At 37.0% G+C, this 22,913-nt stretch overlaps 1 protein-coding gene across 12 annotated transcripts in view; it reads right to left on the reverse strand.

The window, feature by feature from the left end:
- PTPRM (protein tyrosine phosphatase receptor type M) overlaps positions 1–22,913 on the reverse strand; it is a 471,112-nt gene that overhangs the window by 299,718 nt on the left and 148,481 nt on the right. For 11 of the 12 annotated variants that reach the window (XM_057397502.1, XM_057397501.1, XM_057397499.1 and 8 more), the window contains exons 3-5: positions 20,825–21,090; positions 9,685–9,763; positions 6,932–7,047 (exon numbers count right to left, since the gene is read on the reverse strand). In XM_057397502.1, the coding sequence (XP_057253485.1) occupies positions 6,932–7,047; positions 9,685–9,763; positions 20,825–21,090 (461 nt within the window). The remainder of the gene's footprint in view (positions 1–6,931; positions 7,048–9,684; positions 9,764–20,824; positions 21,091–22,913) is intronic. The other variant, XM_057397503.1, reaches the window with a different exon arrangement.

A 22,913-nucleotide genomic window follows, 5' to 3' on the forward strand; every position in this document is an offset into this window, starting at 1 on the left:
GTCTTCAGAGTCCAGAAACAAGCATACCTAACACACTCTTAAAACACAAGCTGAATTTAACCAGCCCTCCATGGCACAGGTCAATTGCTCCATTATCTCAAGTTTGCTAATCACCATGTACTATGTTATTTAACACTCCAAAATAATCATTAGATTAAAACATTACGCTGAGTTTCTTAAAAAGAGAATACTACTTTCATCGCTTCACTTTCAAATTCAGAGACAAGAATGTCAAAAAGGTTAGACTAATAAAGGTAATACCACCATAACTTTTCTTATGGGTCATTTCATCAAATGAGATTATCTATGGGAATGGATAAGGTTGGAGGAAAGGGATAAATTTTATTGCATCTCCTCTAACTTGCTTATGTCCACAAATGTCCTCAAATTTTCTGCAAATCAGTGGAGTATGCAGTCAATTCATTAGTATCTGGTAGTTCCTGAATACTTGAGACGCAGTTCTAATAGGGAAAAAGGAAGAAGAAAAAAGAACAACTACCTGTTACCATAAGATTTTTGTCCAAAGTCCAAGTGTCATATCATCCTTATTAAATAAAAATAATAATGGCTCTCTTAAGTGGCACTTCTGACACTATAGATACAAGGTGTAAGAAGACATCTTCAGCAAATGAGGAGGATCAAAAGCTACTGACTTTTCAGGTTACTTGCAAACAAACTTTGTCAAGCTCCCACTTGACACTCCCACGGTACACAAAAGCACCTACTGATCAAACCCATACCATTTTTTTAATATTCAAAGGAACATCTTTTTTAGGCCTACCTCATTGTACAGTTTGCATTAATAGTTCCACCTGTTTGTGTTACTAAGTTGTTACATATGCATATGATTTAATTTTAACAGGTAAAATACTGCTTCATTATCTTAACACTCAAGAATGGCTGAAACATTTTTTCCTCAAGTGCTTCCAGATGTAGCTATGAAAATTGTAATTATATGAAAGCCTCAGAGTATACAGCATAACGAAAAATTCTTACAAAACTCTTGTACCTTGTGGTATACTTCATATGATTCACATAAGCATATGTGCACACACACGCACATACGTACTTTGTACATCCTATAAATATACTTTATTTTCATAATTTGCCAGGAGTCATTACACTGGTTCTACACTCTCACAAGGATGTTTTTGATACCTCTCATTCGTGTGTGTATTCCGACAGAAAGCAATTTGCTTTCCAGAACTCCCTCTGACACAGGATTAGATATCTACCTTTGACTAACAATAAATAATGCATACAGGTTTTGCAGTTTTGCATGTAGAGGAGTAAAACCTTTCATACTCTTTATACCTTCAGCAAAAGATTACTGAAGATACACAAAAATACACATTGAATTAGGGGAAAGGCAGCTTTCAGGAAAGGCAAGAAGAAAAGTGAAATCCCTTATTAACAGGTTATAAGCTGTTTATATAGGGTAGAGAAGAGTGGCCATGAGAGTAATACTATTCAGTTTGTTGGCTGCAATCAAGTAGTATGTGTTCAGCATGCACAAACCATTAGGTATGAAAGACTTCACACTCTCCCCTTCTATCAGAGAATACCCAGTAACCTCTTGCTATTGGCAAGTCTGATGATGCCATTTATTACAGCTGTCAGATACATCCAGAGATCCTATTGTTATTTGCTTACCTTCAACAAATTACTACACTTAGGTCTGTATCTCTGCAATAAATGTTATGTGCCTGAGAATTAAATTTATAAATAATTATTTGAATTTCAACCATGTTTTAGAATGAGGCTAGGAAAAACACAGTACTTCACTGAAATGATGACCTCTCTTTCTCATCAACTGTAGCTTTCCACTGTTTGAGGAACCTCTCCCAAAGAAAGCCTACCCACAGAGTCAAGGTACAAGTCCCTGAAAAAGGCAACTGTCGCATGTTTAGTGACGCTATAACAAATCTTCAGATATTATTATCAAAAGATTCAGTTTTATAGTAAAACTATGCCTCTGCCATGTCACTTAAAGTGCTTCCAGGACTCTTGTTTACTGATATTCTCGAAGCCTTTGAAAACAAAAAAACTCTTTGAAAAGGTCAATTCCCCAAACTACTGGCCACTCATAGTTGCAACTAACATCAGTGGACACATGATCAGTGCCTTACATGCAGGGAATCAGGTCCAGATGTCTCAGAGACTGCTTCCAAACACAAGGAATACATGTTGATTTTGTTTATCAGTGTCTATGATCCTCAACTATTAAATGAAGATCGTATCAGTCCATCACACAGAAACAACGTAATATTATGAAGCACTAAGATTATAGTCAGCCATTATTTACACAGTATTTAGCAGGCAAAGTGAAGCCCTAAATACTTTTCCCAAGTATTGCCTTGGAAACATTTATTTTAATATTTAAGCACTTTTCACTTGATAATTTTTATTTTGGTTACTATTTAATATAATATTTTGTACATATAAATATTCAATATATGACAGTTCAAACTTCATACACTTCCAGAGAAAAACAATCTATGTATGTGTCTACCTCAGGCTTGCAGTGCAGGAAATCTACCTAGTTTTAAATAAATCTTTATTTTTCTAAACTTCATTCTAACTTGCAAGCTACAATTTAGATTCCTGGCTCAAAGATGTTTGTGGAAAGCAGAATGTTTGCTTTTTCAGTCTTCTAGGCTGCACCAAAAGAAGGCTATTTCCAAATAAGAATTCCGCTCCCTTTCTCCTGTAATACAGATTAGTGTTTCTTGTGCCAATCTACTAGATACTAATAATAGAACAAGCTTTTCAGAAGATGTTGTCTCAGCTGCTTTCACTTGACTATTAACTGTTCTGTGTTTCACGTGTTAATTTCTTTCCCAATTCTAACTTTGGCTCCCGCCTACAAATGTTTTGGGTTTGTTTTGTTTGCTCCTTCTGAAGTGTATTTCCATTCCTTGGGACTCCTGGCTTCTTTAGTGCATAGTGCTTTATCTTATTTTTGGTGTCAACTTCTGGAGCTTGTAATATCAAGAAGGAATTTGTTTAATTAAAAGAAACAAAATAAATAATATAGCAACTGCTATGATTCCCACTGTAAAGGCTATATTGTACCCTTACAGTGGAAACACAGGAAAGAGCACAGGAATGACATTTTTAATCCATCATTCAACAAAAAAGAGAGTCATCCCATCCTGACAAATAACCTGTGTTGTCCACAGATGCATTAAAGACAATGTAAGCAGAGGGGACGCATCTATTAATTACAAACATTCCTTCATTAGTGTCATCAGATTTATTTTTAAAGTATGTTTATGTTTAGAACATAACCTAATTGGGACGTGAATTCACAGACATACAATCTAGCCAATGACCTTATTGGACACTAGTTGTACAATGCAGAGTGGTGTTCTTGAGTCCTTTTGCTTGACTTTAAATGATATCACTGAAAATACCCACAATTTGCTGTCAAATTTTCTGACAAGCTTGCAATCCTAGCTCATGCAATAGTGTTCTCAGCTGCCTAGGAGGATCAGGGAAAAATGTTTCTCTTGCGAAACACTGCACTGAGGAATAGGAAAACAGCTTTCCGTCTTCCCTCTCCTCAAAGAGTAAATATGGATCACAGCATCATGAAAATATTTCGCGGCTCAGTGGCCTAATTCGGACAGCTAACCTATACATTGTGGTTCCCCTATCACGCTTTTAATTGCAAAAAAATTCAATAATATTCCATAAATTAACAGACTTCGTATTCCATAGGAAATAAAAACGGGATAGCCTTGAAAAGAAAAATTAAAAAAAAGAAATTAAAAAAATAATGGACTACAGATTTCACTTAAGACTGCTTCAAAGCTTGGGCATTATTACACTAAGAACATCTATGCTGTTTCCAACAACTACTCAGCCAAGAGGAGACTAAAATAACCAACCAAGTTAGGATTATTCATTTGTTTTAAGGAACATCTATCTCCTGCAGTCTCTAAAAGACTGCAAAAAGTAAAATATTTGTTTGCCAGAAAAATTCTGTACTACTAAACCTAAAGTCTTGTGCTACATACAAGGTGAGAGGTACAAGATAAAAGAGACAGAAGTACAGGAGTAAAATCTTGCCAATGCTGAAGACGCTCAGAAATGTCATTGAACTCAGTGGGTTTGTAATTTCACTCTGTCAATTTACCTGTACTTCAGATTAACAATGTGAATCTGAAAACAAATGACTGGTACTGGAAATCACTTGGGAGCAAATTATCTCATGATATTTTGGAACTGTAAATTCCAAACAGATTAGGCCTCCTCATATGACTTACATGGCAGAAATGCTCAGAAAGCCCTGATAAAAATCACACAACCATTATTTATTTATGTATTTACTGCAGCTCTCCCTCAAGGTTTTATAAAGGAAAAAAAAAAACAACAAACCAAAAAATAAACCAAAACAACCACCAAAATTAACCCAACCAAAAAAAAAAACCAAACAAAAAACCCCTCAAACAAACAAAACAACCCAAAAAATCCCTACAACGTCAAAATAATTCTAGAAAGGGCTTAGTATTACTGGTGGACAATGCAGACGCATCAGAGAGACTGCATGACCCATATGTAATACCACTAAAACCTATTACCTGCATGCTAGCATAAAAGTCTCCAGAGAATGATGCTTATTTTATTCTGGCTCTAGTGTACATAAGAACATCTTTCACTAAGATGTTTTGTAGTTGAATATTGCTTCTATCTGGGCAGGAAAGGATCTTTAACATCCATTTAATGAGACATATGACATAGAAGATATCATGTTTCCTGACAGCTATTACAGATAGCTCCATTGTACTCATGGTCCTGTGGCAGTATCATGAGATGTTATAAGCAGGCATATACAAAATTCCTTAACATCACACCATGAAACCAGATGGTCCCAGGTGATTGATGGAGAACTGCAAGGCCCAGGGATCTGTTACCAGGCAGTGACTTAGTGCACTAAAATACAGCTAATCCTGTTGGGAACTGTATCTCATAGCATTGATTTGCAGTGTTCTACAAATGGAGCTCTCTGATCACCCTTACAGTAAAGTTGCAGCAGACATCTGTGGAAACTGGCAAACAAGTACAAAAATAAATCAAAGCTATCCAGGAGATCCTGTCAACTTTTAAAATGTTCTTACACAAAGGCACACCTGGAATTTGCACAACCTTGGACTGATTACCAGAGGGACCTGTATGTTGAATGGGCAGGATAAGTAAATAGTGGCCCTGCTGGAAGATAAAATTCCTCGAGTAGTCAATCTGTCTCTACTTTCTCATTCTTCATATATAGGAAAAAGAAAACAAATCTCATAATTGTGTACATGATTATACATTCCATGCAAAAAAGTTCACGCTGAAGTTATACTATCCTGGAAATATATGGAAAAATTGAATGGAATCAAGATTTCCCTATATTGAATTCTACCTTCAATTTCACAAAAGAGCATTATACAAAGATGCAAAGGCTCTACAAAGGTTATCACTGATGAAATAACAACCCACTATTTTCCCATACATGCTAAACTCTTTTCATGACTGGAAAAATTCATTGTTTCAAAAAATCTCAGTGGCTTAGGAAAGATGGGAGTCTAATTTTACCAATTCAACACTGTAATACTGGCTTTAAAGGGCTGGAGAGAAATATCCTTAGAGAAATTAGAGAAATATCAGCCTTAAATCAGCACAGAGATTAAAAATACCATGCAAAAAGAAAATAACAGAAATTTCCATTGTCCTCTACTGTACTTGATTAGGCTCTTTCTGGATAGACATAACAGTTTATCATTCATATATGGATAAATATGTCTTCACTTTTGAAGTGGTTTTACTTATTTGCTTGTGCACTAGTTTTCGTATAACTATTCATCTGTTTAACCTGTCATATTTAAAATGAATCATATCTGAAAAGCTTGATGAAATTTTACATCAAGTGCAATGTCAAAGGAAGACTATAGTAAAAGCCTGAAATTGTTTAAACAACAAAAATAGAGAATTTCATCTCTAAGTCCCACCTGTTACTGCTGCTTCAATATTCCTATTCCACCTTCTCCATATACTGCACTTTCACCTGACTGATCTCCTTGGGCATTATTTTAGGCATTCTTATTTACTTCTCACAGACAATGTCTCAGTTCTAGCATGCTGTTTTTCATGTATGGAAAGCATAGAGAACTGGAGGTTACTATACCCTAAGGCTAAGTCTAAACACAGACTACTGTTTGCTGTAGAGGCCAGACAACACTGGAATGATGGAAGTAAGACAAGGCAGCAGTTAAACTTGCATGCCCGTTACTAAAAGAGATCAAGATGCATGGTTTCAATACAAGATTACATATATGGATAAGGGGAGACTGCCTTTACTGAAAGAAAATGAGTTGGAGAGAGTCTTTAAATCAAGATCTGACACCTATCTAGAAGTTACATTACTGTATAAGTGAAACATTACAGACAATGAATATAGGCAAGATCCTTTAGCTCTATAATACAAAAGGTCAGATCTGACTGTCATACTTGTCTTCTCCATACTTAAAAAGTAACAACGTAATTCTAGCTGAAAATACTAAACAGAAATAGAGGTAAACAGAGAAAGTCATTGTATGTAATTTTGCAGTTAGCCAGCACAGACATGAGAAAGTCATGTGCTCTTCATTGGCCTTCCTCTTGGCCAAGAGGAGCCTTCCTTGGCTCTTCCTCTTAGCCTTTATTCATAATCGCCACAAGTAACAAAACCAGTACCTTTATTTTTAATAAGACACCCCATTGGAACAAGAGAAGAAAATCTTCCAGTATAATTTTCTACAGTAGAACATCTAATCTGCAGCAGTGCAAAGGGGCTATAAAATCTAATATTGATGAAATGAACAGCCCTATCATTTTCATGTTTTACATTCCTTTTAGAGTGACAAACTCTCCTCCCAGCATATCACTGCATTAGTAAAGAAATTACCTGTAACCAGAGTCTGTCGCCTGAGTCTGTTCCACCATTGGCAGTGCATTGAAAAGTAGCAAATTGTCCTGCATTGACCTCCACACTCTGAAGACGCAAGAAGTGGGGAGTTTTTGCTGTTGGAAGAAGATAAGAGCACTGGAGTTATACAACATGGAAGTACTGGCTATGAACAACACACTGAGCAAATTAAACAGCCTTGCTTTAAAAGGTTTAAATTGTCAACTATGCATTAGATTTTACTTCTGCACCTGGGAAAGAGCAGAAGAGAAGGGTGCTCTTTAATAGTTTCTGCTGTGTAAATAATCTTAGCTCAGTGCCCCTCTGGTAATAACACTCTATTAATAAAGATCATATTAGAAACTAATTATGTTTTGAAAAAATATCCTATTAGATACTTACACTACCAACTAGACAAAACAGTAAGAAGTTGACTGATGTTGTCAGGGAAACAAGTTTTTTGTTTTAACCAGGTACAGTGTCCATAGAGGAGATGCTTTAGAAATGTAGCACATAAAACAGCTAAAATACTAACACAGCACTCACCAACCACAGCTGTATTCTTTAAATAAAATTATTTTCAACAACACTGCAGGGAAAAAAAAACAAACCCAAAACCCAGTGCATTCTCCTTATCAATTCTCATTTTTCAAATAGAAAAAGAAAACATTTCCAGTAAAAATTTAAGCATTAAAGCTACAAATAGCCTAATAAATGAAATAAATATTCAAAAAAGAACTATGTCCACTGAAGAAGGAAAGACAGTATGCATACTTTTGGTTTACTGGAAAGAGTCAACGACAAGACACAGAAAAACACCGAAATTTGATACAGAAACTTATCCTTGAAAAGGCAGCATTCCCAAACATTCAAATCCTACTGCAGGTAAGGTGACTTTTTGCACTGACTAATACCAGCAGATAAGTGAGGCTCTGAACATTACTTTCAGACATGGAAATGCCAGTGCTAGCAGTAAACTGGCAAAATAAATATACATTTTCTAGCAGAGCACCACAACCATTTATAGTGTTGGTAACATTTTCTTAAAAGATCTTCTCACCGGGAGAAATTGCAATTGTTTGTTAGGAATTACAAGTAACCAGCTACCAGTATTCAAGAAAAAGTTGTTTAATACCCAGTGCAAAGCAGTATAAGAAGGAGAAGATGACGGAATAAAATAGTTTAAAAAGAAACACTCACACAAGAAAACCCTCACCCACCCACCACAATCTATCCCTTTCAGTTCTACATGCCTAGCTAGAGCTTGTGCTCTGCTTGGTCTTCATCCATCCTACCCAGAAAACTGCCTAGCAAATATTTTTCCTATTTCAATTTCTGTTTAAAGAATTAATCATTCTAAAAGTACTTTTTCTGGCAATATACAGAAATAACAGCATTATGAGTCTTGCAAAGTTTTAGACACACAGTAGCTCTATTCCAATTTTCACACAATTTTCAATTTTCCTGTAGACAATATAACTGGTTTGATGTCTTAATTTCTAACAGTTTAATTACTTGATCAAAGAACTTTTCATTAAAGCTTTTGCATTTCAGCACTGCCACATTAGAACTCTATGCATTATGGGGTATAACTCAGTCTCCACACTAAGAGCTATTTGCAGGTTTTTAGAATTGATTGGTACAAATGCACAGATCAAACCTCTCAAAATGTGTATAAGAAAAATTATTAAGCTGATAAAATGCTGCCTTAGACTTACCCCATCTGAACCAAAGATAAAAATTCAAAATGCAGAAGCACAAATACTGTCTAACAACATGAGAGCCTGCTGTGTTTATTAGAACTAAGTGATTCAGAAATAACAGTTGCTGATTCTGCATAACTGTCTCTGTATTTGAAGAAATGTCTGTATCTTCTTGCCATTAACACTAAAGCCATGTTCAGGAGGTACTCTGTTACTAACAGATAATCACTTTTTATTTTAAATCACAGCTCTTACAGGCCATAAAGAACTCATGCAAGCACAATATGCTGAACAATTACACAGAAGTTAGGTGTCTTTTTCCCCACTCGGTCATTTGGTCAGTAAGTTAACAACCTACAATTCCATGTATGATCTTAACACATATAACAAATAGCAGATATGTGAAATCATCATTATCTAAGTAGTCTGTTCAATTACATCTAGATTACCCTATTAAAGCATTAATTTACAAGGGTTTGTTTTGGCATCAGTTTTAAAAGAACTTAGGGTAGTTAAGTATTACATATCCTTAATAATGGGATAAGGAAACCTACCTGAAATATAAGTAAAACAGTGCAGAAATTAAGCCATGAACCTCATGAAGCACCCTAAGTAACCTTGCTTAGCAAAGCCTCAGCCCTCAGCCAGCTGAGTTTTCTTCCTTCTAAGCCTTGGAAAGAAAAATCATATATATTCAGCTCTTGTATATTTCATTTGCTCTCACTAATGTCTCAGCTTGTGGCTGCACAGATGTTTTCATGCAGACAGAAAACTGGTCAACAAATCTTGATGACTTTTGCTCTGAATGAGTAGTTAGATGGCTCTGGGGCTCATGCCAAGTGCTGTACACGAGGTGCATGTAAGAGATGTCTTTAAAGCCAATAAGGTGCAGTGCCCAAATGCTAGGAACACGTTGTACGTACTCAGCCTACGTTTATAGCAGTTACATTGTTTTCTGATATTCTACTTATCTTTTGCTCCACATGTGTTGAAGCATAGTGGCTTATTCATTTTAGGGGGCTAGCTTTAAAATAGTGGATAGGTACTTACTACATGGATGTCCTAAAACTTTCACTTCATCAATAGCCACATATCCTGGATGACCTGAAGTGACCACTTCAAAAACAACCTGAGAAGCAAAAAGAGAATTTCAGTTACCAGCTTTGTAACACAGGGAATATAAAAATATTCTGTTATGGAAAACATATCTAATTTTTTAATATGTTGAGAACACTTTGAAAACAAAATACAATCAAAAAAAACCTCAAAATGTGGTGTTCTTATAATTAAAATTAGTGAGAACATAATTCACATTTTTTCATCTTTATAGTATTTTTGGAGACTTACAAGTGTGATCATACATAGCTCACAATGAGGAATAACCAAATCCCCCCAGTATTTGGTCTGCTAAAGTAGTTACGAAATAATCATCTTAAGGTTCGTATTTTATTTTCAATTCTTTGTCTTGCAGAGTAAACTACTTTAATTAAAAAAAACGCAGTTCTGCATTATACAGAGATTTGCACGGTATCAGAGACAAACATACCTATTTTCATGAATGTATTTTCCATGCTCTTAATCTTCCACCAAATGTAGCGAATTAAGTAAAGCAGATCCATTTGCCATGGTTTGTTTAATGGCTATAAATAGGTCACAAAATAAATGGACCATTCTTGTCGTCAGAATTAAATACACTCAAAAGTAAACCTCTCCAAACTTTGGCAGCCTTAGCTTTGAATATCCCAAGAATGTTTATGTGGAAAAGAAGAAAATATGCCAGTAACATTAACAGGTACATTTCCAAGCCAATGCTCAAGAACTTCATAATCAAATCCAGGTTGTAATTTTTTTATTATTTATCCTTTTGCTTGGAAAGTTAACTCTAACTGCCTCTTGTAACTAGTCTCAGGAAATACACTGAGGAAGAGAGTTTAGAAACTGTTTTCACGCATATGCTTTACTTGACCTTGGAACAGATGCAGAAGGACACTACGCATCGTGTCCTTTACTGAAATTATTTCAGCAGAAAGAGGATGATACAGAACGGAAACATGTCACATGGATAACATAAGCCCGTAATATTATATCATAGTTTCCTGGTGACGAATAAACACTAATTCTGATTTTAAAACAAGCCTTGAAGTGAGCAAATTCTTCACCGTCTCTTGCCTCTGCCTTCTCCCATCTTTCTCGTTGCTATATTCATGGACACCAATCCTATTCTTCTCCCTCGGACATTGTCTTCCTAAACACTGTTCATTTCTCCCTCCCAATTTCACTTTAATGAAATATAGCTTTAACTCCACACGGCTGACCAGGGAAAAAAACCTACTTTTCATTCTAGTTCTGCCTCCTGCCTACACAGAATTTTCAACCTACAGTGCCTATGTTGCTCCTAGATAACCAGGCAGCAACAAGAAAACACAAGACAGCAATGGGGAAAATTCAAAAGCCACCAACCAAACTTTGCAGAAACAATTTCTACAAGAAAAGAATTGGTAAGTCACAAGCCCCAGCCTGTGGCCTTTTAAATGCCCAATAGTACTCCGATGGCACTTAAAAGTTGGTATCACTGATCCGAACAGGGCATGGATTTAGCTTTCAGCATTCATTTGAGCATTCAGAGCAAGACCACTCAAAAATTCACAACATCTTTTTCCTACAAAAAAGAAAATTTCCCAGTGGAACTGGTCTTAGGAACTGTCTTGGGAAGCAGAAGTTCTTGAACTAAAAAAACAGAAGCTCTTAAATAACAACTTGCATTCAAAGACCTGAAAGAGATTTTCCAACCATGATCGCTCTTATGCTCACCTTAACAGCATTACAATGGAAATACAGAGACTTGCACAGTGTAGCCCTAAGTTTTGACAGCAGTGGAAGATGTAGAATGCAGCTCCTGGCTTCACTCACTGAACTTTGGAAAAAGAGCAGTCGCAATTACCAAATATGACAAACAGTTGCATGTTTGTGTTATGCTGATATGAAATGGCTATACTGGTGCCCTTGGAAGGAGGAGGAGACTGCTCCGCTTCCTGAAGAGCTACCAAGCCTATTCAAAATGGAGATCATCTGAAAGACTGTAGGACATGAAAACCATGGCATAGTCCCAGGAACCTGCAGTTAATGCAAGGCTATAACAACACAGCAGTGAAGAACAGTCAGCAGACAGCCTGGTCTCAGAAGTGGTGGAAAAATTTCATGGGGAAATACGCTGCCACTAGGAAAATCATTATGTTAACTGAATCTAAGTGTGGAGGCTGAGACCTGCCTATAAAAACACAGTGGGTTTGGAACAGTTACTGATTTCTCTCCTATATGCTGTCATGAAGAGAAAAAAAAATACATATTAACTTTCTAAATTTCATTGAAATACAGTTTATTTAAAAAAAAAAACAAAAAAAACCAAAACAACAAAAAAAACCAAAACAAAATGAAACATCTCTCTGTTTTTAAGCACTTATTATAAGAAGCGTATCTGCGAAAAGGCATCTGAAAAATCTACTTGATCCATGACCCCATCACTGCAGAGCAGAGGAGGTTTTATCTAGTTCTTCACTTTTAGGTATGCTAAATTCTAGAAAACCCTGGGAGGAACTGGCACATGCACATCTCTGAAGCAGCCAAACCAGTCAGAAGTGTTCTGCTAAAAATATTGCTACCAGATAAGAGGGCTTTAACTATTTTTAAAAAACGTTGCATAGAAGTGTCTTTTCCAAAGAATTACCTGACTTCCAGCAAAACCAAATACCTGAGGCTTTAGAAAAGAAAACGTACACAATACCTGAGTTGAAGTTCTCAAAATTTTTAATTTCTGTAATTCATAACAGGGGAGCTTAGCTACAGGCTCTCCAAGAGTTTTCAATATTATTGCAATATACTTGCAGACAAATAAAACGTAAAGATTTTAAACTTAAATCAGTTCTTTCAGTTCACAGGCAGAAACTGCAACCTTGAAATAACTGAATCGGACTGTTTATGACAACAGAGAAAAACTCAGTGAGTGATCTAAAATACACTGCCATATCTCTGGACAACATATCAAAAATATCATTATCACAAGTAAGCAAGGCAATGCATCAAGAAAGTGCCAGCTGGACACACTATTAAATTACAATTATTGGCATTAAAGAGGACATGTTCCAAAGTAATATAAATTGAAATATTGATAGTTTATTCATGCTTCTATTGAAAGCAATAGCCAACCTGGTATCAACTTTAATAATTGTAAGTCTTAATCTCTTCTGCAAAAAAAATTGCAATTTATAGTAAATGGAAAGAGACACTATAGCCAGTCGTGTCATACCAGTGTCAGAGACATCACTAATGTGCCTTTTACTTCATATATAAAAGAACATGACACCTGTTCCAGATACAGTAACATAATTTCTGTTCCATTCACAGGCTGTGAAATACTATCAAGTGCTGTATCCAAATCCAGTATTTTGTTTTATTTAAAGTAATAAATGAAAATTATTGACCAAAATATCTGCTTAACTAAGCATTTTCCCCTTTGCACTAAAAAAGAATTTGATTCTACGCATGACACATTTCTGAAAGTCCTAGTAAGTGTGCTGCACACTGTTAGAGGGGTTCGAAGTTGCTCAGAAATCGACCTAGAAATATTTGTTGCCTCATTTATTCACTGAAAAGCATGTATTAAGGTTGTCAAGACTATTCACAAATCTGGATCAGTTTTACTAGTAATTTCACTAGAAATGAAACCTAGAAACTTATTTCCCATCCATTTTTTCCCACCACTTCACAGCTGAAAAGCAGCTTGTCTTGTAACATTTTGACTTCCTTGGATTTCCCTTTTTTTTTTTTTTCCTATTATTCCTCCCTCTTATCAGTCCGGAAACAACTGGTTAAAACACTCAATTCACTTGCTCAGGAAGAACTCTGCAAATGTCAGCCTGCGAGCTGTTTTACACCACTCTCCCCCTCACAGGCCTGCCAAACAGGAACCAGGGAAGCGGCTTAGCGCTGCACTGTCCCTGATCCTCCCTGCTTCAGTGAAGAGCAAAATTAGCTTTTCATTCCTGCCACTTCCCCTTGCTACATATGAACAAAGAAAGGGGGTCTGCTCGCTAACATAAATGCTTACTGCTGAAAATGTGCGACTCAAGATAACTTGCCTGTTCCAAAGAACAATGGAAATAAACAGGTTTGGTTGCCACACAACCTCACTCCGTAAATTCCTGCTTTTGTTGTAGAGAAATTAGTCCTTCAGTCAAAAGGTGGATTGTACTTAATATAAACACACTGTACTTCACAGGACTTAAATAGCACTTTGCAAACACAATAAAGAGAAAGGTGTATTCATAAAGCTACTTTACGTCAGGCTGCACTCCTGCTTCCCTGCACCCCCAGTAAGGGGACAGTGATGTATTACATGCTGCTTATAGCCTTTCCTTGACGATATTTTGCAAGGTGTTGGGAACAGTTTCTCTCCAGAAAACTGGCATTGTCTTGTACACATGTCTGCTTTATGCCATTTCCCTCCCCACCCCTCACTCCTGCACAATTACCATTCACCATTCACACAAGCACTCAAGCCCATTAAAGACTTTGGTGGTTGCTGCCAGCCTGAGTGATACTCAGAAGAAACCTCTTACAGCTGAGCAACGCTGAAAACTGAGCTCTTGATATTAAGACTTATTAAATCTTACTTGTCTGTATTTGTTTCTAAATTCGTTGTCGTCTTACATTTCTCTACTGAATAGCCAGAAGCTTTCTTGGTTTAGAAACCACAGACTTGTGTATATGACAAAAAGCTCACACCTGCTTACTCTTGGCCATTTTTAGACTGCTGAGGTTTTTAAATTTAGGTATGAGGTTTGACACGGTCACATCTTTCTCAAAATAACTACTCCCAAATCACCCAACTCAATGAAGAAGAACTATTTAAGATGCCTGACACAGGGTGGTGATTCAAAATGCAATATGCATTTCAAAGTTTCTTTTGAGCTCAAAGCACAGTTCAGGAACTGTGTGCGCACAGCTGAATGCAACACACACAACACACGAGAATGTGAGCCTGACCTTTACTGCACAAGAAGCTTAATTCTCAGTCCTAGCTGATGACTTAAGTACATTGCATGAGCCAAACTCCAAGCAAAGCATATAAAAAGCAGGTTATGGAACAAATGAAAATTTAAGACCAGATTTGAAAAGGTAGGTTAGATCTACTGCTTCTTATTCCCTAAACTCCTAATTTACAAGAGAAAGTGTCAGAATATAAAGGATAAATCTCATCTCTGCGTGAAGTGATACTGTAACTCCTTTGTGTCCTTACGGAGAAAGATCAGGAATTACTGCCAGCCTCTTACCCTATTTTCTCATTCCAGCTTCATAGGAATTTATGTTTAAAGAACATGCAGCATCATAGAGAGTAGTATTACTTCACTGGAAGCTATTTTTAATCCTTTCAATTCCATTTCTGGACTTTAAAACTGCAGTGTTTGTTGTTCTATTTAATCAAGATTTGTTTCAGCTCACTGCTGCCATACCTGGCTCCCAGAAAAGTACAAAGTACAAAACAAAAAATGCAAAATATAAAAACTGATAGGGGGAAGGTGTGTCACTTGCAGTAGCGCTGTTCCAAATTGTGGAATGCAAGCCGCTCACCAGACTCGATCCAGTAGTGGCATTTTGCATTTTATAAAGTTCCAAAACTGCAATGCTTCAAAGCCATAAAATATATTTTAAATAGTAATAATTGTTCTGACAATCATTACCTAACCTAGGGAAGAAAAACATGAAAAAGAAAGAAAAAAAAAGAAAGAAAAACCCACCCCAAAGACACAAGCAAGAAACAAGCCTGAAATCAACAGATTTGCCTCCTGCTAAAACATCCAAATGAGGAAAAAAAAATTAAATAAAACAACAACAAACCCCCCAAAAATTCCAACCCTTTCCTCACTAGGGAGCAGACTTTTCAGGACTCGGATCTCAAGCATCAATTTTAATGTTTCCTAACATACTGAGACTGCTCCTCAAGAATGTAAAAACCAGCTCACCATTACCCATAGAAACCTACATAGTATTTAATCCTCTTTTTCTGTGTACATCCTAATTCTATTCAAGTATGGAGGGTGAAGGTCTTAGTAATTATGCGAAGCCTTGTTTTGTTTGAGGCTGTCTCTAATGGCATGATAAACTCCTTGATTCTCTTGCTTAAGATGCACCAAGTAGACAATAGCTCAGCAAAACAAACTTCTCCTGTGACCAATGACAAAAAGAAGGCGGCAATGCGCTCTCTGGGGAGCACTCCTAAAAGGATTTTATAATACAGAAATAAGACTAGCTCCTGTAGAAATATCCCAGCTACTTAGAAACAAATAGCTCAGAGACCAGGAGGCCCAGCAGAAAAGAACAAGCTGTATGGATTTCTTTAACCCTCAGAAGGTGTTTGGCAGCTTGAACCTATGTTACTACAGCTATGCTGTAATCAGTAACTGGACCCCAACGTAGATACACCCTAAAGTCAATGGTAGATGTTAAGCAGTAGCACTTAGAGGACCATTAATTATAGAATGAAACATATCCTTAATCACAAGAATACTTGACAATTTAAGTTTAAATAAGCAGTAATTAAACTACAATTACTGTTGTTACATGCCAGTTATCATTGTGATTTATATATGTAATACAGCTTTCATATGGGGTGAAACCTACACAAATAATTACCTACTAAAAGGAAAAGTGCACATTAAAAGAAATCAATTACTTTTTTCAGAGACTGTACTTCCAAATAGCCAATTCTAAATGGAAACCCAACCTGAAAGGTATTAACAAGCTTGGGTAACTGGTGTTACAATAATAAAATACTGTCAATTATTAAATCTTTTGAATGCTTTGCACTTATGTGTTAATAATACACAGTTTAAAGAAATAAATCTTTACAAGCTGGATTAAAATTCACTCCACATTTCACAATCTAATTCACTTTTTCACAACCTAATTTCTAGTCAGCTACCTAGTGGGAGCTGCCTATGTTTTCCATGAATCAACAGCAAAACAGACCACCACCACTGTGTTTTTAAACATCCCAAACTGTACAAATACTATAACTCCGAAATGTTATCACATGTAATTTGTCTTCAGATTTTTGTAGTACATTTTGTTTTCATTTGCAGCTTGACACCTTGTGGGTCTCCTACTAATGGAACAAAATTATAAGGCATTCACAAACATGCAGATGTCTACATGGATATGTGATACAAAACCAGCAAAGAAAATCAAATTTTTACATTGCTTTGTCCCTTCATGTAGTAACATCGAGTGCGTTCCTGAAGATTACTCATTGGGAAACTACCAACTTTCATATATGAATTTAACATGGCCCTATCATTCCTTAATTTTTTTCTTAGACTTTTTTACATTCTGTTTAATAAGGACAGACAGCCTCAGAAAATCCCTGGGAGGAAGTCTTGTACATTTTGGAGGTTATGTGATAAACATGTGCATTTGTGCCAAAAGAGGTCAGAGTTTGGAATCAAATTAATAGCAGCTCAGGAAACAGACCTGGGTGCTAGACACCTGTCAGATGGGCCCTCTGCTTTCTCCTACCATACATGCAGTCATCTGAGCTCTCACCTAATTTAGACACACATTCTCACAAAACCCACATACACTCCTTCTCCTTCCCCTCCCTTCTCCCAGCTGCATGCAGCAAACTTCCTGCCTCCCCCCAAAATAGACCCTGTGAAGAAGGAGAAGCATGAAAATAGATAAAAAGAATTCAGAAACAATAAGAAATTGCAAGTGTCACTGGGTGAGTGAGGAAATTGCATCACAGATTTCTGAGAGGATGGAGAAAACAAAATGAAGATGATTGACCATAACCTGTCAAAATGGAGACAGAGCTTCCCCAAAATAAATGAGCTTATCTACAGTGAAACCAGTGAAGTTACACTATTTTACACCGATTCCTTGGACTGCCATGGATTTACTATAGCATATGACATACTGGCATGTCAGCTAAATTGTGATACCCGAGGAGGTATTATTTCAGACTATATGCAGCAAATGCAAAGAAAATTACTTACTATATTCCTCAGAAAGAGAAACACTACATAAAAAATTCTGTATTTCCAGAGGCAAAGAGAGAACAGGCAATCCACTACAGACAGACTCGGGTATTTATTACGTATCAGTTGATACATGGTAATATGCTAAACTACAGTACCCCATCCAGGAATATAAGGGTTCACCTGTGAAAAAGGGTGAATCAGTCCAGATGGCAGGTCTTGAGAAGAAAGCGGACTAGAAAGTTTATCTTTCTATTTCTATGGCCAAATATCCATATTATTCAGACATCAGTTAGATGTATCATATTGTTAGAAATCTGACACAGATTATTACTAATATCAGTAACATTTAAAACCATCAGAGCTTACCTAGATTTTTATTAACATGTTAATTTAGCTTAAGTTTACTAGTCAGAGTCAAGTCTTCTTCTATTAAGACTCCCCTGTCCACATTAACATTTTGGTTTAGAGTGAGGCTATGAAGCACTAGCTGTCTTCACCAACTGTTGTTTCACAGACCAGTTAGTTCTGTTGCATAAAACCCAAAAGACAGGAAACTAGAAGCCCCTCTCCAAATTCACTCCGAACGCAGATGGGTTCATAATGTTCCAAACTGAGGCATGTGCGAGAGTCACACATTCACCTAGTGTCTGTGAAATGTGCACACACCACATAGCACTCCTGAACCATCCAGCATGCTTACAGAACCCTCCAGTACATCCCATGTTACAAACTGGCCAGCATTATATCCAATGTCAGCCATGAAATTGTCTGTTGAATGCTCTACTCCCACCAACTACTGAGGCTAATAATAAGACTGGTCCTTATTATTTCAGTGAAGACAGGAAGGCTATTTGGAATCACTGGAGGGCATTCTCAACATCTGCACAAAATTGGAAATGTGGGGTCTTGCAGTAAGGTCATAGAATCATGAAGTATCTTGAGTTGGAAGGGACCCATAAGGATCACTGACTTCAACTTCTGCTCCTCACAGGACTACGTAAAATTAAACCATATGATTAAGTGCACTTTGCAAACAGTCCTTGAACTCTGACAGACAACAAAACACACATTGACCTTTCACCCCGACACATGTAAAGATATGGCTAAATCAAGCTTGGACTCCGCAGTCAGGATACAGCCTCATGCTCCAGAGAAACGGGTAGTACACAGCTGCTCCCACAATGTTGAGGTAAGCCTCAACTCTGCCAATATGCCTGCCCTTCTGCCAGTATTCACTCCTCAAGCCTGGAGCCAGTTATACAAGATCCACACCATGACTCCTTCCACTTAAGTTTGCCGAGATGTCCAAAAATTTACCATGAATTCTCTTGGGAAGCCCCAATGATGTAGCAATTCCTAGCCACTTCAGGCACAGCACAGCATGCAAATGTGGACCCTGCAAAAAGTCCCTACACAACCTAGGAACGCACTATCTGACGCAAGAAGAGTAAGTATGCTCTTTTGAGTCTGCAAATACTGCACTCACTGCCACCTATCCCATGTTCCAAGGGCAAGATGGGCTAGGCACTCCAAACTCATCTTTTGGACCAGGCTTTTTGTGTCGATTGTGGTTGAAACAATCACATAGGGAAAGACTCCAGAAAGTTCTTCAGTGTGTTTTTGACTTAGATGTAAAAAATTTCAAAAGGAGTATTTTCAGTTCACCTGAGACACCCTTACAGAACAGATGCTACAGCCACAGGTAAAAGTCCACTAGAATCCCCCCAAAGAACCTTGCAGTGGACATCGCCATACCATAATGAGAATATGATAGGGAACCAAACACCTGGTCAGCCTAAACATCACATGCAAGAACAGAAACAAAGCTCTGCTGCTTGTGACATCGGTAATCAGGGTATTGATGTAGGTATTAAAATGTTGTCACCCCCTGGAACAACACTATGGAATGACAATACTGTACTTCCTAGGGAGGTCTTCAGTCAAAGAACCCCCATCTTTGGGTCAGCTTTTCTTCAGAAAACTTCAAACCATATGAAGTCAGGCTGAGAAAGTTGGGGCTGTTCAGCCTGGAGAAGGCTGTGTGGAGACCTCATAGCAGCCTTCCAGTATCTGAAGAGGGGCCATAGGGATGCTGGAGAGGGACTATTCATTAGGGACTGTAGTGACAGGACAAGGAGTAATGGGCTCATACTTAAACAGGGGAAGTTTAGACTGGATATAAGGAGGAAATTCTTTACTGTGAGCATGGTGAGGCACTGGAATGGGTTGCCCAAGGAGGCTGTGAATGCTCCATCCCTGGCAGTGTTCAAGACCAGGTTGGACGAGGCCATGGTTCAGTGTGAGGTGTCCCTGCCCATGGCAGGGGGGTTGGAACTTGATGATCTTAAGGTCCTTTCCAACCCTAACTATTCTGTGATTTTATGGTGCACAGGACCAAATAAAATCCAACCCAAACTTTCCAAACTGCAAGGGAAGATGAGAGGAGCCCAAATAACATATCTGATTGACTGGTCTGCTGTTATTACACCAAATTACTTGCTTGTGGAGACAGACTGTATTTTCATGGGAAGGAGAAAACTGTTGAATTATTATTCAACGATAAATACCTGTATCATCTGTAAACTTTCCTACAGAAAAGCAGCACCCTTAGGAAATGTCAAGAGAACTTCCAAATCTTTAGGATGTAATCAGAAGACTATTCCTACAATAGTGTCGTGGTTTAAGCTACTGCTATATTTATGTCTACTACTGACCAAATCAAATGGATATTGCATTCAAACTGAAGACTTAAACTGAGGTTTCAAAGGATTATGCTGGTTCTAAAGCAACAGCTATTGGTGATCTAGATCAAACTTGAGGATTCTACTGCAATCAAATCTACTGGCATTCAATTCCAGCATCCCTAATGAAACAAATGCAACTGACTGACATCAATGGTAAAATTTCTACATTGTTTCAATATAATTGTTTCATCCACCTTTAAAACATGTGTTTGTGCATACACTTCATGATCTTCTAAAAATAGATGTAAACATATAAACACAACCACATATACGTAAAAGCAATCAGCATTATCTACAAAAAATAATTAAGATCAAAAAAATACAGAAAATATTTTGATTTAAAGTCAGCATTATGATTAAGAACCAGGTAACTACTATGAGAAACAAAATTTCATGACAAGTAAAACATACCTGATAAAAATTGGGCCAGAAAGTACTAATTGCCAGTTCTGCTCTGTTCCAAGTAGAAGTGATAGATGTGTTCCAGATCGGGCTACCAATAGGACCATCATTAACTTTCACATATATATTCAAAGTGCCAGGGCTAGATCCAGTCTTGCTTGAAACATAATAGTGGAAATCAATACAATGTGTATCATTTTCTTTCAGATGGGGCAGCAGGAGGTGAGCTTTCTGTCCCGCATATCTCCCAGATGTATTCACCAACATGAAAGAACCTGCAAAACAAAGTCACTCATTCAGTTTCTTTATTTTCCTCCCCCTAATATGGCAATCTGTAATTAAAGGGTCACTAAAAAAAAACACCCCAAAACATTTTGCTTTGCTTCTATTAACATAACAGTAATTGTATTCGGTAGGTATTTAAATCTCAAAGTATATTAGAGAATCTCAAGATACTTTTTCAAATCTCGCATTAGAATCCTTATTTATAGCTGGGCAAAGAAAGAGACAAACAAACACTAAAGTGATCTGCGCTGTGCTGAATCTACATGTTAAAAGAGAATTTGCTGTGGGTCTCAGCTATATGAACGTCTCTATACGAAGGCCCTGTACTGAGTTTTGTTTGGCAAGGTTTTGGTAGTGGAACAAACACAGGGGTGGTTTCTGTGGGAAGCTGACAGAAGTTTCCCCTGTGACTGACAGTGCCAATGACAGCTGGCTCCAAAGCAGACCTGCCACTGGCTAAGGCTGAGCCCATCAATGATAATGGTAGCACCTCTGGGATGATAGATTTAAGAAGTTAGGAAAAAAAAAACAATTGCAGCTGTGCTCAGTTGGTGGACTGCAGTATATGATGTAGACAGAGTCTAAAATGTTCTCGATTCCTTAGCCTTACTCTAACTGATCACCAGGTACATCCTTGACTGATTGTGACAATTGCATCCTGCCCTCAAGAGCTGAGAAAAAAAGGAACAAATGAAAATATTCAGCAAACTGATAAACTTTGTAGGAGAGGGGAAAAAAAAGGGGGGTGAATGTTACACTATGGTCCCAACTTCAGCATCAAACAAGAAATGTGAATGTAGAGCTCAAAGACTTACATTCAAACAACCCTCACATGAACTGCTAGTCAATTCATGCCCTATTTTTCAGTGTTATTAATGTGTTTAATTGATGTTTACCTTCGAAGTAATCATGTTCCAGAACACGTGCGAATAAAGAATTTGAATGATTGCACAGACATCACATTAAAAAATACAGCATGCTTTTCAAGACATTAATACTTCTGGGTTGAACAAATCACAAGGAAATAATTCTATTAATACATATACTATGATATCACAGAAGGAAATAAAATTCAACACAATGTCTACTGTAGAAAGAAAAAGCATCAATAAAATGCATGAGGTAATTTAAACCCTACATTTTTCATAAAAGTCAAGAAATGGATTTGTTGCAATTGCATGCTATAAATGCATAGCTAACTGCTCTCATAAATATGTAAGCACACACATTTCTCAAACAGTTATTAGAAAACAATCTTTAAGCCGTTTAGTTGGTTTTCTTTATTATTATTATTTTACTCGGATGGGTGATGATACCTTGGTATTTTAATGAGATACAGGCTCCTCAGCCATTTCTCAAAATGGAAAGTGTTTAGAGTCCAGACTGTACCTTTATCTGAAATAGGTTTACCTATTCAATAGTACAGTTTTGCAGTTTCTTTAGATTATTTATCAAGCATAACTTCTCATTAATTTTCATTCTAGAGGAAATAAATGACTTTGTAAAGTTGAAAAAAAAAACAAAAAAGGGAAATTAACTGTGAAATTTGAATATTTTACTTCCTAAAAGGCATTATTCTGTACTAAATTTATAGACTGCTATTATAACATAATCGGAGATATCCTTAATCAAAGGTAACACAAATAGAAGTAATTGAATGAGTATCCATTCTTTGCTGAAGAAAACTTTTAATTTTTAGTTTAGCAGAAAGAAAGACAGCAAGAAGGCAAGATTCATGCACTTTTCCATGCAATCACTGTTTTCTAAAAGTTTCTGATTACATTATACTCAAATCTACAGTACACACATCTGC

The sequence above is a fragment of the Pezoporus wallicus genome, unplaced genomic scaffold (assembly GCF_028554395.1).
Source record: "Pezoporus wallicus isolate ANWC-B61680 ecotype Strahan unplaced genomic scaffold, APGP_CSIRO_Pwel_v1 contig_227, whole genome shotgun sequence".
NCBI classification, from domain to species: domain Eukaryota; kingdom Metazoa; phylum Chordata; class Aves; order Psittaciformes; family Psittacidae; genus Pezoporus; species Pezoporus wallicus.